This window comes from Chrysochloris asiatica, unplaced genomic scaffold (genome assembly GCF_000296735.1).
Source record: "Chrysochloris asiatica unplaced genomic scaffold, ChrAsi1.0 scaffold00173, whole genome shotgun sequence".
Taxonomy (NCBI): domain Eukaryota; kingdom Metazoa; phylum Chordata; class Mammalia; order Afrosoricida; family Chrysochloridae; genus Chrysochloris; species Chrysochloris asiatica.
In genome coordinates this window covers 883895-900321 of record NW_006408691.1, presented here as the reverse complement: position 1 = coordinate 900321, position 16427 = coordinate 883895, and the positions used below count along the sequence as shown (strand labels likewise).

At 55.9% G+C, this 16427-nt stretch overlaps 1 protein-coding gene across 1 annotated transcript; it reads left to right on the top strand.

Moving 5' to 3' along the window:
• Positions 1-2638: 2638 nt before the first annotated feature.
• Positions 2639-5905, top strand: FAM132A (family with sequence similarity 132, member A). The gene is made up of 8 exons (XM_006871762.1): positions 2639-2809; positions 3986-4102; positions 4198-4309; positions 4392-4543; positions 4903-5011; positions 5339-5429; positions 5543-5621; positions 5807-5905. Exons 1-8 carry the CDS (start codon positions 2639-2641, stop codon positions 5903-5905), a joined length of 930 nt encoding a protein of 309 aa, XP_006871824.1.
• The last annotated feature ends 10522 nt before the right edge of the window (positions 5906-16427 follow it).

The window sequence follows — 16427 nt, the reverse complement described above, 5'->3', positions numbered from 1 at the left end:
CCCCGACCCCGCCCCTGCTCAGCAGTAGCCCTGCCTCTCTGGGATCGGGTAAGCCCAAAAGTGTTTCCAGAAACTTCAGCGAGAATACTGAGTGGCTGGGCATTCAGGTAGCTGCAGGTGCTCCTTTCCTGGGTGTGGGTCTCTAATTCAAGTCTTGAGTCAGGGTTGGGGTTCCCTGTATGAATGGAGCCTAGGATCATCACCTGGTCACAAGCTGTCCTTAGTGACCAGTAGGACCTCGCCCATCTGGCGGGAACCTGCACCCTGTACTTGGTGGGAGTTACTTTGGGGACAGGTACAGCTAAGGTTTCTTGTAGCTCTACTAGGAAACTTATGCAAAATAGGTGGCGCCATCCTCAGGTGTGTGTCAGATGAGAAGCCCTTTCTAAAGCAAGTGGTGCTGCTCCTGGGGAGAAGGGTGGTTCCGGTGCCAACAAGGATTAATGACTCAAGTCCAGCAGGTCCAACACAAGGCTGGCCATGGAGGCTCTGGCTGTCGGGGAGGGGGACTCACTCGGTCCACATCTCTAGGGCAGGGGTGTCACGAGGGGCAGGAGGCTTCAGGGGAGAGGTTTTGAGCAGAGTGAAGAGGGTTTGGGGGCTGGATGGGAGTGTTGGGTGACAAGAACAAGCAGCTGGACCTCAGCCTCCTGGGGCAGGAGCGAAACCCCTCTCAGCCCTTTGAGAATTTCTCAGGGAGCTGGTCTCTGGGTCCCATGATCTCGAGGACCCTGAGAAGACAGACAGAGGACCAGGTGTCTGTTCTGTAGCATCCTATGGAGTCTGTTGCCATCTATGGACGGATGGTTGGGGTCCACTCCATACCATCTGAGCAGGCGCTGCTCACAAGACTGGTGGTGTTGATAGGGGCATTTTGAATCAGCAGAGGCCTGGGGGCAGGAATGCTAACCCCCTCCCCATGGTGGAGCTGTCTATCCAGGTCTTTAGCTTTCCCCTAAGGAGCTGTATGTGATACTGAGAGCTTCACCTTCCTTACTGGTCACTGTGCAAGGCCTTGGTGGCCTCAGTGCAGTAGAGCCCTGCTTGCCAGTCACACCAGCTGTGAAAAGGTGAACATGGAGTTGGCCAAAGAGGTGACTGATGGGGCTCATTTTGCCAACAAAGATCCAGGTCACTAAGGAGGTACAGGCCTGGCTCCCTGCAGGTGGGCAATGGGTTGGGTTTCCGCCCTTCAAGCAGTCCACAGTTGATCCAGAACTGGTCCAACACACGGTAGCTGAAGTCTCATCTCCCAACGGTTCACTGGGAAACACTTGGAGTCACCTCAGCTCCAGGAGCCAGGAGGGCAGAGGGGCAGGTTGGCCAGTGGACATGGCCTCCTGGCTGCCTTCACTCTTCTTGCAGATGTCTGAAAATGGGGGCTATGGAAGACTCCTCCTCACCAATGGGGAGGTGTGTTCACCTCACTTCAACCACCTGCTGCAGGAGCCACCCTCCTCCAGCAGTCTGTCCCCCACAAAGGGCTTCATGGCACGGCCCACAGGACCCCCTTGACAGTCCAATGCCCTGTTCCCTGCAGCTAGTTTGTGCGGAGGAACCCCCTATGGTGGCTCTGGCTCAGAAACACTGCCTCCTTAGAGACCTCCACAGGCCATGTGCCTGGACAGGGGTCACTCTTGCCCAGGACAGTGTCCCCTGACCATGCATAACCACAGGAGTGGTCAAGGCTGGGTGGGGGGGATTGGAGCTCAGGGTGGCAGGGGGATGACAAAGACAGGTTGTGGTGAAGGCAGTGAGGTCTTGGATCCCACCAGTCCCCCACTTCTGTGCTTTGAGGCAGTTAGTCTTCCTGGTGGAGGTGTGGTGCCCAAGGTCATCCAGGCTAGGCTCCTGCCCAAGGAACCCTAGGGTTTGTGTCAGGAAGGCTCTAGAAAGCCTGTAGTGTGGTGTGGGAGGGGCGGGGCTTGTGAGGTTGTTGCCTCTCTGGCGCCGCATGGCTGCCGGGGCAGGGGGCTGTCAGTATGTCATCAAGGGCACCCTACCTGGGGAGGCGCGGGAAACTCATGTTATTAGTAAATTGGACCTTGGAGCTTGACGGGCTGGGGGTAGGGCAGGTTAACTGTTGATGACCCCGCCCAAGTCCCAGACTAAGTAGGACCCTCCGGGCAAGAGTGGGGGGCAGGGCTGTTCTTAAAGGACTAGAAGGGAGGGTCTGGAGGAGCGGAGGTGCAGCCAGTTTTCTCCCAGCCCCCGCCCAACTTCGGGTCAAGTGAGGAGGGTCCCTGGTACCCACCCCCTCACGGGCGCCTCTGGGGCGGCCTGGGGGCGGCGGCGGCTGACGGATCATCGGCGCGTGAGCCCTCCCCCTTGGAGCCGGCAAGGTTTGGGAGGGAGCAGAGGATTTATTTGGTGGTGGAGCCAGGAGGGCAGTGTGTGGAGAGCAGGCTGGGCCGGCGTGGCCAGGGCAGACCCGATCGGCTGTGGGGGCCTTGGGGACGGAGGGGATCGGAGCCTTCTGAGCGTGCCGTCTCTGCACAGACATGCAAGGGCGCCCTGGGGCTTTGCCCCAACACAGGGGCTCTGGGTACACAGCGCTGCGGCTGCGGCGCCCCTGAGCGGACCAGGCTCCAAGTCCCAGCGTTGAACCGGTCACTGCCCGTGTTGGGAGCCACAGGCCATGCGGGGCTGGGCGTGGGCCGCAGCCGTGGCCCTCCTCTGGCCGCAACTCACGTTCCTCCGGGGTGTTGGGGCCCGGCGGGAGCCTAAGCGGCCACGCCAGCCAAACCAGCGCACCATGCCCCTCAATGTCACCGTCCCCAACGGCCAGGAGTCGCTTGACTCCCCCAAGGTAGGCACGGGCTGGGTGCACGTGGCCTCCGAGGGGTGCCGGCTGCTGCGGGCACCCCTTCTTGCATCCCTGCCGGATTGGGGAGGGAGAGAGCCCCCTTCTCCCTCACAGTTTAGGGGAGGGAGGTCTTCCCACCAGGACTGTATTAACCCTTTAAAACTCCATGCCCAGCATGCCCAGAGCAACCTGCTACAAGGGGTGGTGGCCTTGGGTATGATTGTGAAGGTGGGTGGGGGTGGGGAGGGGCCTGGGCAGCCTTCAAAATGGGTCACTAGACCCATTGTAGGGAATCCGAAGCAGCCGAGGCTTTGGCCACCCTGCCCCTTGCTTCCTGGGGGTCCTCAAGCATTCCTCATCCATGAGTACCCTGGCAGTGGTCCAGCGCCTGTCCCAAATAAACCATGTGCCCAGCCTGCTCAGGGTCTCTCAGAGACTAGAGCCCATGTCTGCCCCAACCCTGGGCCCTTGCCTTTTGAGCCAGGGTCTCAGGAGGGGCCCTTGGCACTGACGCCAGTATTGTGGGCCTCAGGGCTCCTGGCAGGCCCTGGCCAGCCTTGGAGGCCTTTGATCCCGCCCTCTCCGCCTCCCAGGGCGTCTCCATGGCGGCCTGCCCTGCCTTTCGGCCCACGCGGCCTATCGGCCCGAGGCCATGTTTTCCAGACGGGCAGGCTTAGAGGGGTCAGGTTGAGGATGGTCAGGGCTGGTAGTGGAGTCCTTGGGCCCTGTCTTTGGACCGTCACCCCAGGGAGAAGCAGGGACGCCGTCCTGGGTCTGGTTGAGCATCGGTTCCCCTATCCTGCCCCACCCTGACTGGGGCTGCCCCTCCAGGTCTTTCTGAGGAGGGTGCACCAGTCCTTGTGAAGTTGTGGTGCTCCAAGATGTCCTTCCCAGGCATGGGGGCCGTCTCTTCTCGCCATCCTCTGTCTGTTCCCCACAGCCTTGGCCCTCAAGATCCCTGGGTCTCCTGAGTGCTGAGGAACAGGGTCAGCAGGAGCCCCTCACCTGTGAGCCACCCAGGACCCCTGGACTATGGGAGGGGCAGCATGGACAGATACAGAGTTTTAGGTGCCTGGTCAGGAAGGTGATTCTGCCCTGCCTGGAAAGCACCCAAGGATGTTGCTCTGTGCTTGGGACAGCCAGGCTGGAGCAGTGAACTAGACTCTTCCACCCCCATAGTTGCCCCAGGCCTCGGGGCCTGAGTTCTCAGATGCTCACATGACATGGCTAAACTTTGTGCGACGACCAGATGATGGAGTTTCGAAGAAACGGTGCCGAACCAGGGACAAGAAGTCGGTAAGTCCCCGTGCAGTACCACCCTCCTGGCCCCTTTGGTGTCTGCTCAGTAGCCCCTATTCCCCAGCCCTCACTTCTCTTCTGCCTGTCCCCAGCGAGGCCTCTCAGGACCCCCAGGGCCTCCTGGGCCCCCTGGGCCCCCAGGGCCCCCTGGTGCCGAAATCACCCAGGAGGCCCTTCTTCAGGAATTTCAGGAGCTGCTGCAAGGTGAGACCACTGCTGATTCCCCACTCCCACCACCCAGAGCCTGTGCTGACCCGTACTGGCCGCCTGTACCTTGTCCCCACAGAGGCCACTGAGCGTAGGTTCTTGGGGTTGCTGGCCCCTCTGATGCCTGATGGGGCCGGCGGGCGTCTAGTCTCTGAGGCCTTCCACTGCCAGCTGAAGGGCCCTGTGTTGGTAGACAAGAAGACGCTGGTGGAGCTACAAGGTTTTCAGGTGGTAAGTAGGAGAGCTGGGGGGACCTGGAAGGGGTCAGGGGATGACTAGAGTTAGAGTGCTTGGGTGGGGTCTGGGATGGTGGTACTGGATTGGAAGATGAGGGTGACCCATTTTCCCATGTACATGAAGTTGGAAGTAGGGTCCATGTAGTGGTCCTTATAGTGTCTTAGGGCCAGTGTACAGCCTCACTGGGGCCTTGAGGCCCAGTGGGCACAGATACCCTGCCAGCCCTTCTTGCCTCCCCCTGAAAGTGAGAGCCTAAAGACTGAGGTATGAGGTGAAGGTCAGGCCTGGAGTTCCGAGTGCTGAGAGACCAGGATTAGGGGTTAAGGAGCCTTGCTAATGCCCTCCCCTCACAGCCTACAGCCCAGGGTGCCTTCCTGCGGGGCTCAGGCCTAAGCCTGGCCTCGGGGCGCTTCACAGCCCCTGTGTCCGCCATCTTCCAGTTCTCGGCCAGCCTGCATGTGGGTGAGCAGGAGGGGCAGGGTTAGGGGCGTAGTTCTATCCAAGGAGTCCCATTTGGGGAGGTGGGTCTGGGTATTGGGGATCCTGCTCAGGGGTGGAGGTGGGGCATGGAGTATCTTCTTGAGGGGATCCTGCTCTGGGAGGTGGGAGTGGGATGGGGCACTGGGGTCCTCCTTGGTCTGCTCTGCCCTTGGCCTCCTCCTACCCACCCTCCCCAACTCTGGCGATCACTCCTGGGCGCAGCACTCAGGCAGTGTGTCCACAAGTCCCTGCCCCTGTCCCATTACACGCTCTCCCTGGGGTTCACTGCACATGGGACCGTCTCCACAGACCTCAGTGAGCTCAGGGGCAGGCCCCGGCTGCGGACACGGGACATCATCCGAGTGCTCATCTGCATTGAATCCCTTTGTCATCGCCACACGTGAGTGTGGGTCAGGCGCTCAGGGTGGGAGGTCTGGACCTGGGGCTGGGTGGGCCCCTCAGAGTGGGGGTTCTGCCGTTCCCTCATCTGTGTCACTGCGGGATCTCACCCAGGTCCTTGGAAGCTGTCTCAGGCCTGGAGAGCAATAGCAATGTCCTCACGGTTCATGTGCAGGGACTGCTACAGCTGCAGGTGAGCCGGTGAAGGTCCCTGAGGCCCAGGGAGGGTGCTGCCACTGCCCCCACCCCCACATCATATCAGCTGTGGGGCACTGACAGCAGGCGTGTGCTCGGGCACAAGTGGCTTTCCCATCTTGGGGGGTGGCTTCTTGGCTCCCTGGCACCTGTGACATTCATTCATGGGGGGGTCACCCCTAGGCTGGGCAGTCGGCCTCTGTCTTCGTGGACAATAGCTCCAGTGCTACCCTCACCATCCAGAGCGGCTCCAGCTTCTCAGGTCTGCTCTTGGGCCTGTGAACCCAGAATGGCCGCTGAGGAGGAGGAGCCATCTCTCTGCTTCGTCTGTTGCCACCTGTGGTCCTGACAATAAAGAGTGGGGAATCGAGCCCCCGTGATCACCCTCAATGCTGCCTGGTTATTGCTGACCCTCTGGGGGCTAAGGACATGGTGCCTCCCACAGTCTCCTGACCCTGAGAACCAGTCCCTCAGGGTCAGTACTGGAGGCTGTGGGCATTGGCTAGCAGGAAGGTGCCCTGATGCAACTCATCACTCCATACCAGGGGGCAGCGGGGAGGGTGCACCTGTACCCTAGGTGCAGGTAGCAAGTTTGGGGATGTGTCTTCATGTGGGGCACAAGGCATAATGGGGAGCCCTTTATGGGTCAGATTTGGAGCCCAGTGCCCTACACCTGCAGCCTGGGGAACCACATGCATTGGTGGGCAATAGGTGCGGGCAGCAGGGTGTGAGGAGCTGAGTAGGGCAGAGGTGGTGACCACTACAGCAGGAGTGTGCAAACCCAACAGGCCCAAATACTGTGGGTTTGTAACCCCCTCCCCTTCCTGGCTCCAGCAAACCCAGACAAAGAATGTAAATTGGCCACAGGGACGTCCCGTGGTCTCCAGTAGCTGAGATAGCATCTCTGGTTGGCACCTGAGCTCCTAGGCAGGCGACTGAGGGCTGTGGAACCCCAGGTAAAGAGAAGTTAGGTTCTGTGGTAGGAGGGTGTGGAGACCCTGTTTCCAAGACTGATGGGGCTTCCTTTACCCTGGGGGCAGAGGGTCTGATCAGAAGGGGTAGGGGAAGCTGGAAGACAGGCTCGAGCCATTACCTTCCACCTGCTGGGGACACAGGACGTCCTTCTGCAGAGGAAATGGGACTGCTGACCGAGCCAAGCCTTGGACTGTGCATTGGCCCATATAGTTGACCGCTGACCCCGCCTTACTCTGATCCCTCCTCTCTGTTAGGGGCTAGATGGGACACCTGGAGAGGGGGAGTTTGCTTCACAGTGACGGCTGTTAGCCCCCTGGTTTGCATGGGATGTTCAGTGGAGGCCGTGGGCGGGAGGGACACACGGGAGGCAGTGGCTTGGGAAGGGGTGCTAACTCTGCCATTCTTAATTTCTACTTCCTGCTATGATCATAGGCACCCAAGTCAGACAGAAGTCAGGCATTGACCTGCTTCACCTGAGGGGCCCTGCCTTGGGAGCAAGGTCCTCTGCTTGGCGCCCCCTCTGACACACATTAATAAGAGGGAGCAGGCCCCACACCCTTAAGAGGAGGGCACACTGAGACTACCCAGGAGGTCCTACCCAGGGCATGCTGCAGGAGCTTTGAGCTGGGCTTGATGGAGAAGGCAGGGCAGGGACTGGGCTAGGTGGAAGGTGGAGCCACAGATGGGTGCCAGGGTGTGGAGGGGCCTGAATGAGGAGGAGCTGAGGGGGACAGGGGCTGCTGGGGGCTTCACTTTTTTTTTTATCATCAAGTTTTTATCGTGAATTATGTGATAGTGTACATGGGAGAACACCAGTGTTACATTCATCCTATTGTATTTCATTTCATTACCATGATTACAATCCCCTCCATGCATCATCAAATAACCAAAGGGTACACCCCGCAAGTCTGCCCCCCAGCCGTCAGCACACAGCCCCTCTCCCTCCCTGAGTCCAGAGTCCCCAGCTGCTCCATCTCTCCACGTCATCGTCTCTGCCTCCATCTCTGGTGTCACTGCTTCTCTGTGTAGGGTGCAGCACTCTGCTCTTCTTACTTGATGGTTCCAGGGACCTCCCTCCTGGACTGCAAAATCAACCACTCCCCTCATTTTGTTACAAAACATCTATCTTTACATTTCTGACCCTCACAGTCAGTCCTGATAGCAATTATTCACTATTGTACCACAAGAGTACTCTCCCCATCTCCTTTCATCAGCCTGGTCCCAAAAGATTGGAAACCACTCAGTGGAGATTCTACCTTCCCCACCCACTCTGGAACTAGACCCCCCTCTTGAAAGTTTGTAAGCTAGTCACTTTGTGCCTTTGTAGCCCCCCCCCCATTTTGGATAGCCAATGTCTAAGTTGCCCATCCCTGTCAACCCTGCGTACTGAGGGGGTGGGAATGATCATTCCCTCTTTTGAGCTACTACATCCATAAGTATAGGTCAAGTTCATCAAATTGTAGCAGATTACTCTTTTTTTCCTCTTCTTTCTTCTAGTTGAGTTCTGATCAGCCATTGAAGTCAGGTCAAGTGGGTACTATCTGAAAGTATGGGTGTTCTTGTGCATGTCCCCTCACTTCGTATCAGGTGGACACGACTCTCTGCTCTAGTCCTCTGTGGCCATGTCACTGTCTCTGGGCGCAGGAGTCCCTGGGCCTTGCCATACTGCTGGCCAACCAAGTATCCACCTGGGTTCACAGGTGTCTATTGAACGAGGTCAGACTTAGCTTACAACGTCATTGCTGTTTTTCTCTCACTTCCCCTTATCGGTGACCAAGGTGGTCAGCAGCCAGACCACATGCCTGCTCGTGTAGTCCTTTGAGTCTTAGTCTCGCTGCACTTTCTTGGCTGGCATCGGATGGGAGGATTTGGATCCTGGGCCACAGGTGCTGTGTTTCGAAGCATTGGGGTTTCCAGGGCTCCTTCCTGGGTCCAATGCTGGCACCATTCTCATCCGAGGACTGCCCCATCCTCCAGGACCCTGTGGGGACTTCCCAGATGGTCCCTACACGATAGTCATCACCAAATGTCCTGGCCCAGAAGGGGGGTCTTGCTTTCTAGGGGGACTGAGGTGACAGATGGGATCAGAGCCAGCACAGACCGAGGTGGGGCCAGATGGAGGCATGGGGCCAGGGGCCAGCCCAGCCTGTCTGTCATCCCTGTCTGCCTCCGCTCCCTCCCTTTGGACAGCCCTCCTAATCAAGGTCATTAGCCACTTAGCAGTTCCTCCCCTGGAATCTCTTGTCTCCACTGAGCCCCCAGGGGTTGGGAGCAGCTGGGTGGGTCTGTCTGGACAGTTGTTGAAAAGGGTTGAGGAGAGTGTAGCCTGCAGTGGCCCAAACCCAGGCCAACCCTGTGCAGTCAGCCCTGAGGACTCAGTGTTGGGGTGGAGTGGGGCGCAGCAGTGACGGGAGGGTGAACCCAATGTCATCTTCAGTCGACCCTGGCCCCTTGAGTCTGCCCCCAGCTCTGCCCTGTGCCCATCCAGCTTGAGGAGGGGGCCTGACCATTGATTGGCTGGGCCAGCGCTGCTGCTGCTTTGGATGGTATACGTGGGGTCCTAGGGAGTCTTAGGGGGTGTGTGGGGCTGGGGAGGAGCTTTTCTCCTTCCTCTCAACCTGCTTGGCTTCAAAACTCAGCTTTGGGATGCTGGAGTGTCTAGACATTTCCCGGCGCCAGGCTGGGTTCAGAGACAGAATGACCGGCATGATGCTGGATAGCCTCGACCTGATGTGCTGACCCCTCCATGCCCCAGAGCAGCGGAGGCCCGAGCTGGACTCACTGCCTGACCCCAGGGCTAACTTCTCAGAACCGTAGTTCAACCCCTGCTGTCTGCCAGATTGGGGTGAGGGGTGAGGGGAGAGGGCTGCTGTTGGTCAGTGGTTCATGGGCTCCCAGTCACATGACAAGGACACTCCTCTGTCCAGGGCTGGCTCTGGTCACAGGGCTGTAGTCTGACCAGGCTGGCTGGCCCCTCCTGTCTGCTGAAGTCTCAAGTGAGGCTGGTGCCAGGTCTCAGGCTGTGACCGGGTCTGGGTTGTGGACCCCTACCTCAGTGTGCTGCCCTGGATTTGGGTGCAAGCAGGAATATCCTTGAGCCAGAAGTACCGGCCAACTAATGACATTGTTCAGGCTTGTCAAAGAAGCCCACCTACCCCAACCTGGGCCCTTAGGTACCTAGGAGAGGTGTGGACATTGGGTGGGGGTAGGGGGGCGGCAACCAGGCCTGTCTGGTCCTTCCTGACATCTAACTTCATCTTTAGGAGTAAGGGCAGGCATTGAGTTTTCCCAAGAGTTGGTCACATGCCCTAACCCTGGTGACCAGGCCTAACCCCATAGCTCTCATCCAAAATTGTGTCAGAGGAAGAGGGCTGGTCCCTTGCAGCACCCTGAGGGCAGGGCATGGTCTGGGGGGTGCCTGAGAGTTTTGGGGTCATCAGGTGCTGTGAACATGTGTCTGTGCTACTCATACGACCACATGTGTAGGGGCTGTATCTGGTGTCCGTGTGTGATGTGTGTAAAATTGTAGCAGCAACCTCCTCTAACCTCTGACCACCTCTCACTTCACAAGTCGGGGTAGGAAGATCATTATCAGCATAAACCACTCAAGGCTGAGTCCTATGAGGAGGAGGGCAGCCAAGCCTCCTTGCTCCATCCTTTTTACCAATTCTGACTCCAAAAGCCGCACTCACAGCACACTCTACTTCTCTGCTGGGCTCCATAATTTGTAGCAATGGTCACACACAACTCAGACCATAGGATGCAGTTTTTTGGTAAGGACAGCCTCTTCTCAGCTGTCCCTCCAGACACCTCTTTCTGACCCTCGGCCTCTGCCCTGCTCAGTCGAGTGTTATGAAACTCCTTAGCTCTACCAGTAAGTGCTCAGAGACGCCTGACTCCTCCAGAGACCTCCTTTGGAGATTTGAATCATGGTGTATCCCATGGTATGAGAGTGCTGAGTGGCTCTCCTGGTTTTCACCATCTCTCATCATCTTCGGTCTTACAATTCTTTGTGTCCTCTGTCTAGGAGGGTCTCAGCCAGTGCAGGGATCCTGGGTCCAAAGGACACCCTTCACTCATAGCTCTTCTTCCTTGGCAGTCATAAGGTCCCCATTTCCTCTTCTGGATTGGCTCACTTTAAAACTAACAGCATGACAAAACTGACCAACCACCTCTTCAGGCTTCCACACACCTAATTTGCATGGCCACACCCCAACAAGGGTGCTATGCACTTTATTTGCATTATTAGCGAGCTGTCCATTTTGCTTTGTGGGCCACGTATGCCTTATTTGCATAGTCCCACACAATCATTTGGTAGGAGTTACAAAGCTAGACAGGCCATATTAAGTAATTCACTGCATGTGTGTAGGTAGGGTACCTGTCTCTCCTAAAACCTGGGGTCTCTGCAGTCTGGCTCCTGGAGAAGTGTCTGGGTGGATTGGGAAGCATGTCCCAGTGTCCTGTCACCCAATGCAGTCTGTTCCTACTGCCACCTCTGCCCCAGTAGCTGATGTGCACACAGGTGGGCTTGGCATGGGAGGGCTCAGGGACAAAGGACCTTTGTTTGAGAGGGTTTGGGGTGCAGCCCCCGCTCTGGGGCAGTGACTCACAGCTTCCTTTGGGAGCTGAAAGCAGCAGCAGCTATGATAACATCAGTTTTGCAACAGCTGACATGTCACACATGAGTCCAGGCAGGGGTGCCTCCTGCGTTCATGCCCCCCTTCCTGCCAGTGAGGGCAGGAAGGGCCTGGCCAGGGGTGGCTGCCAGACCAGGGTGGAGAGAGGAGACAACTGAACATACAAGCAGAGTGTGGGGTGAAGAGAAAACGGTGTCAGAGGACAGAACACAACTTTGATCTCAATGCCTCCAAAGCCTCAACTGCCTCCCAGCGGTGGGGGTGCTGTCTGCAGGTCTGACCCTGTTACTGTCCCAAGGAATGGGAGACAGATCCGAAGTAGCAGGACTCACTGAAGCCATTGACTTTGGAGGCTGTGTGTGGCTGAGAGCCCGCCTGTCTGGGGCTCAGTCTGGGAGGTGGGACCCGGTGACCCACCCCTCGTGCTCACTGGGCCGGATCCCAGATCTGACCACTGCTGTTCCCTGTGTGGGGTTCAAGGCTGGATGCTGAGGCAGGGGTGCAGGGCCCAGTGGGGGCGGCTGGGCAGGCCGAGACCCTCAGACGCCATGGGAGGGAGGGGCTGGAGCTTGGGTTTCCTCCTCTTCGGGTCACCAGGCTGGGTCAGGCCCAGGTCGACAGGCTGGCGGCAAGGAGGGGCGGTGACTGCTGGTGACGCTGCTACCCCCAGGGCCCAATCCTGGGAGCTGGCTGAGCGCCCTCCCTGGGCTTCTGTCCCACCCGCTGGCCTTTGAGGTTGGGTGGCTGCTGCCTGCGGTGTTTACTCAGGAGGCCGAGGAGGCTGGGGGGCCAGGGTGCCCACAGTCACATTCGGTGGCCTCTGGCTTCTTCCCAGACTCAGCATAATCAAGCACTAACGAAGTCCTGCCCTGTGATCCCCACCTTCCCACCTCTGGCACCTGTCTGAAGTAGAGGGCCCAGAGCTACACAAAGGAAAATTTCAGGGGTGCTAGGCCAGCCCTGGGGTATACCTATGCCAGAGGCACCTGTGGGAGGGAGCAAGCTCAGAGGGTGGAGCACAGGAGAGATGAGAAGGAGCCTATCCTTTGAGGGGCCAGACCGTTAACTGTCTTCCTGGGGTGGGGGCTGAGCAAGTGGAGCCAATTATGACTGGTATGACCCTTAAAGTAACCAACTGGTCCTCTTCCCCTTGCTTTGTAGGGACCTTGACCCTTAGCCTCTCCCAGATTTCCCCATGTCCACCCCATCCTGCCTTTAGCTGCTGCTGCCCGTGGCTTAGCTTTGATGTTTTCATGGGCTGGGCAGAGCCCTGGGTGCTTCACGCTGGTGGTGGATGGGGAAGTGCCAAGACACACAGACATACACAGATTCACACAGACACACAGACATGCACAACAGAGATCCACACAGGCACACCCAGAGATCCACACACCACACAGACACACATAGAGATGGACATGCATACCACACACACTCCTCCTCAGTCATGTGGTGTTGTGCACTAGCCTCACTGAGGAGCTCCCTAGAACTGACCCAAGCCTCAGACCGTGGTTCATCTCTCCTATGACCCCATCAAAGCTCCCAGAACCCACCAGGGTCTAGCCAGAGCGTGCCTGCTGCAGGCTCAGGGACAGGCAGCCCCCCACACTTGTGCTCCTGGATGGATTAGTAAACACAGAGAAGGGCTTGAGGGCTTCACCCTTCTGTGCAGTCCCAAGTTAGTTGGGTGGACTGAAGGGGGGAAACTAGTGGCTCCGACTTGTGGTGGTATGCCATCCTGGATGGAGGACCAGTCATCTGCATCCAGAGTGAGCTCCAAATCCCTGGAACCTTCTAGAACTGGTCTGAAGGTCCCTGGGGTGCCTTGCCACTAATCTGTTGCCGTCTCATCAACTTCAAAATGTCCTGGTCCCAATAACAATATCCACCAATGCCCATAACAAAAATAAAAGATTTTTACTCTGCTCTATACTTTTGAGAGTTTTGAAAGTGCCATGGGTTGCCAAAAGAACCACTAGATCCGTTTTGGAAGAAGTACAGCCAGAGTGCTCCTTGGAGGCCAGGATGACCAAACTTCATCTCTCATACTTCAGATATGTTGTCATGATGGACCAGTCGCTGGAGAAGAATATCATGTTTGGTAAGGTTTGTTGTTGTTATGTGCCGTGGAGTCGGTTCCGACTCATAGCGACCCTGTACAGGGTTTCCAAGGCTATACATCTTTATGGGAGCAGAAAGCCTCATCTTTCTCCCGTGGAACAGCTGGTAGTTTCGAACTGCTGACCTTGCGGTTCACAGCCCGATTCGTAACCACTACGCTACCAGAGCTGTGGAGGGTCAGATCCAGCGAGATGGATTAGCAAAGTGGCAGCATGAACGGGCTCAAGCGTGGCAACAATTGTGAGGATAGGCCCAGGACTGGGCAGTGTTTCATTCTGTTGTGCATAGGGTCGCTATGAGTCAGTATTGACTTGATGGCACCTAAGAACAACATCAATAAACTTTCACTCAATTCACATAAAGTTTAAACGTATAAAACTAAAGATTTTTAAAGAGGAAAGCAAGTAGAGAAATGCGAAATCGGAACACTGACCCATTGCTGGTAGGAATGTAAAACGTTGCAGCCGCTGTTCAAACAGTTTGATGGTACCTCAGAAAGTAAAGCAGAGACTCACCATTTGATCCAGTCATACATAGGTCTATGCCCTACAGAACTGAAATCCAGGGTTCAAACAAATAGGTGTGCACACGTGTTCACAACAGCATGATTCACAACAGCCCAATGGTGGTAACAATCCAAGTGTTCATCCACAGATGAAAGGCTAAACAAATTGTAGTACATCCACATACCATGGATTGTCATTCAGCCATCCAAAGGAATAAAGCACTGTTACAGGTACACAGAGCACAACACAGAAAGAAGCTAGACACAAAAGGACAAGAACTGTATATGTCCCCTGATGAAATATCTAGAATAGGTAATTGCATAGAGCCAGAAAGCAGATTAAGTGGTTGTCAGGGGCTGGAGCAGGGGGCTTAATGCACAAGGGCATTTCTTTCTGCGTGATGAGAATGTTCTAGAACCAGATAGAGCTGGTGGTTTCCAATGTGTTCAGTGTCACCTAATTGTACATTTTAAATGGTTGAGTGTACACACATACCACCCAGTTTAAAACAACCTCCTGGTAGGTGTCCTATTCTAGGAAATGGCCAGTTTTGGGAAAAGGAGATAGAAAGACTTTCCTGGGGCACCCTGGCCAGGCCTGGACCTAGGCAGAGCAAGATGAAGCTGTAGAGTCACACTGGTTACCATGGCTAGAGCAGAGGCTCAGAGGCTGGCCAGAGAGAGGAGAGGCTAGCCTGAGCTCAAGTGGACCTTTAGACCCTACACCACCAGCCCCTTCCTTGGCCTTCCCTTCCCACTTCCTCTCAATTTCCCAAGGGCACCAAGCTGAATACAGAGTGCTGTATTGGGGTAGCCTCCCCTTTTGCCACCTCCCTTGTCCTCCTCTGCCTCACTGTCCTGGTACAGGCATGGATGGTTGGGGGTGATGGTGTGGCTGGTTCAAATCCTGTCCCCAGCATACTGGTCATACCTGGCTCACGGACACTCATGAGACACATGGGATGAGCTACAGTAAGTACCCAGGCCTCCAGGTCAAGCGTTGGGTCCTGCCCACACTCATCCAGGCAGTGTCCCCCAGGGTCTCAAATTTGGAAAGATGGGCAGGCCCCAAAGTCAGAGGGTGGATGGACTGTGTCCAACTCCTCATACCACCCTTGTGGCAATGGAGTTTTGGATCCTGAGGAGTAAAGAGTGATCCCAGGGAGGAGGGACCCTAGGGCGTGTCACGGGCAGAGTTACAGCAGGCCCTAGGAGAAGGGACTGGGTGAGAATGTGCTTTGGGTGACCCCTGAGCAGGTCAATGCAAGTGTGGTCATGGGAGGGGGAGGGGCTGTGCTAAAGGGGGTGGGGGTGAAGGGGGCAGGAAGAGGTGGGGAGGGATGGGAGTGCTGCTTGTAATGTAAATCTGTATCTTAAATCATATATGACTGTAATGCCATTTCCAGAAATCCTGGTGGCACAATGTTTAAGTGCTCAGCTGCTAACCAAAAGCTTGGTGGTCGGAAGCCACTGTATATGGCACACATCAATGTCACTTCTGTAATCATCTCAAACGACAGATGCATAAGTTACTTATAATGCGACTTAGAAAATTTCTGAACTTAAGACATAGAAAAATAGAATTAAGTGAAGCATGTGAAGAGTGAATTGTGTCTCTCCCAAAAAACATTTGGGTCAACTTGACTGGGCCATTGAGACGGGAGCCCTGGTAGTACAGATGTTAAGCTCTCAGCTGCTAACCAAGAGGTTAGTAGTTCAAACCTACCAGCTATTTCTCAAGAGAAACATAGGACAGTCTGCTTCTGTAAAGATTTTGCTGTTGTTGTTGAGTTGACCTTACAGCTCAAACTGACCTTGTGGTCCAGCGCATTATCCTAGAGAGCTACACAGCCTTGGAGATCCTGTTTGGCAGTTGTACCCTGGACTTAAGGAGCTCTGGTAGTGGAGTGGTTACGAATCGGGCTGCTAACCTCAAAGTCAGCAGTTCAAAACTACCAGCTGTTCTGTGGGAGTAAGAGGAGGCTTTCTGCTCTCGTAAAAATTTACAGCCTCGGAAATCCTGTACAGGGTCACTTGAGTCGGAACCAAATCCATGGCACGCCGCCGCCGCCACCACCGCCACCGCCACCGCCACCGCCACCACCACCCTGGCCTTGGGTTGCTATCAGTCAGAACCAACTTGAAGACAGTAAGACTCTAATCACTGACCTAGCATACTAATTGTTAATCCTGATTCTCTACTTCGAAATGAATGTTGTGAGGTCTGCTTGTCACGACTATCTTGCAATAAACTAAATGAAGTATGCATGATAAACCTAAGCATCTCTACTAGTTTCCAAGACAAAATTCTACATAGTAAGCACCATTGCAAATAGGGTGAGGGTCTGAAAGGACTGGAGGAGTCCCTGGTCCTAGAAAGGAATCAGCCTGCTGGACAAGGGATTGGGAGCGGGTGAGATCCTGACCAGGGTGGGCATGGGATGTGGGACGCTATACTGAGTGGTGCTTGAAGAGGTTACAGGAAAACAGTGCCCCACTTTGATTCATAAGGAAGAGAGAGGGTGCCCATGGAGGCTGCCTTGACAGATGAAGGAGCTGTTCAACT

Coding starts and splice junctions, on each gene's coding strand:
- FAM132A (XM_006871762.1), top strand. CDS start 2,639: ATGCGGGGCTGGGCGTGGGCCGCAGCCGTGGCCCTCCTCTGGCCGCAA. Junction 2,810..3,985: donor AGTCGCTTGACTCCCCCAAG/GTAGGCACGGGC, acceptor CCACCCCCATAG/TTGCCCCAGGCCTCGGGGCC. Junction 4,544..4,902: donor AGCTACAAGGTTTTCAGGTG/GTAAGTAGGAGA, acceptor CTCCCCTCACAG/CCTACAGCCCAGGGTGCCTT.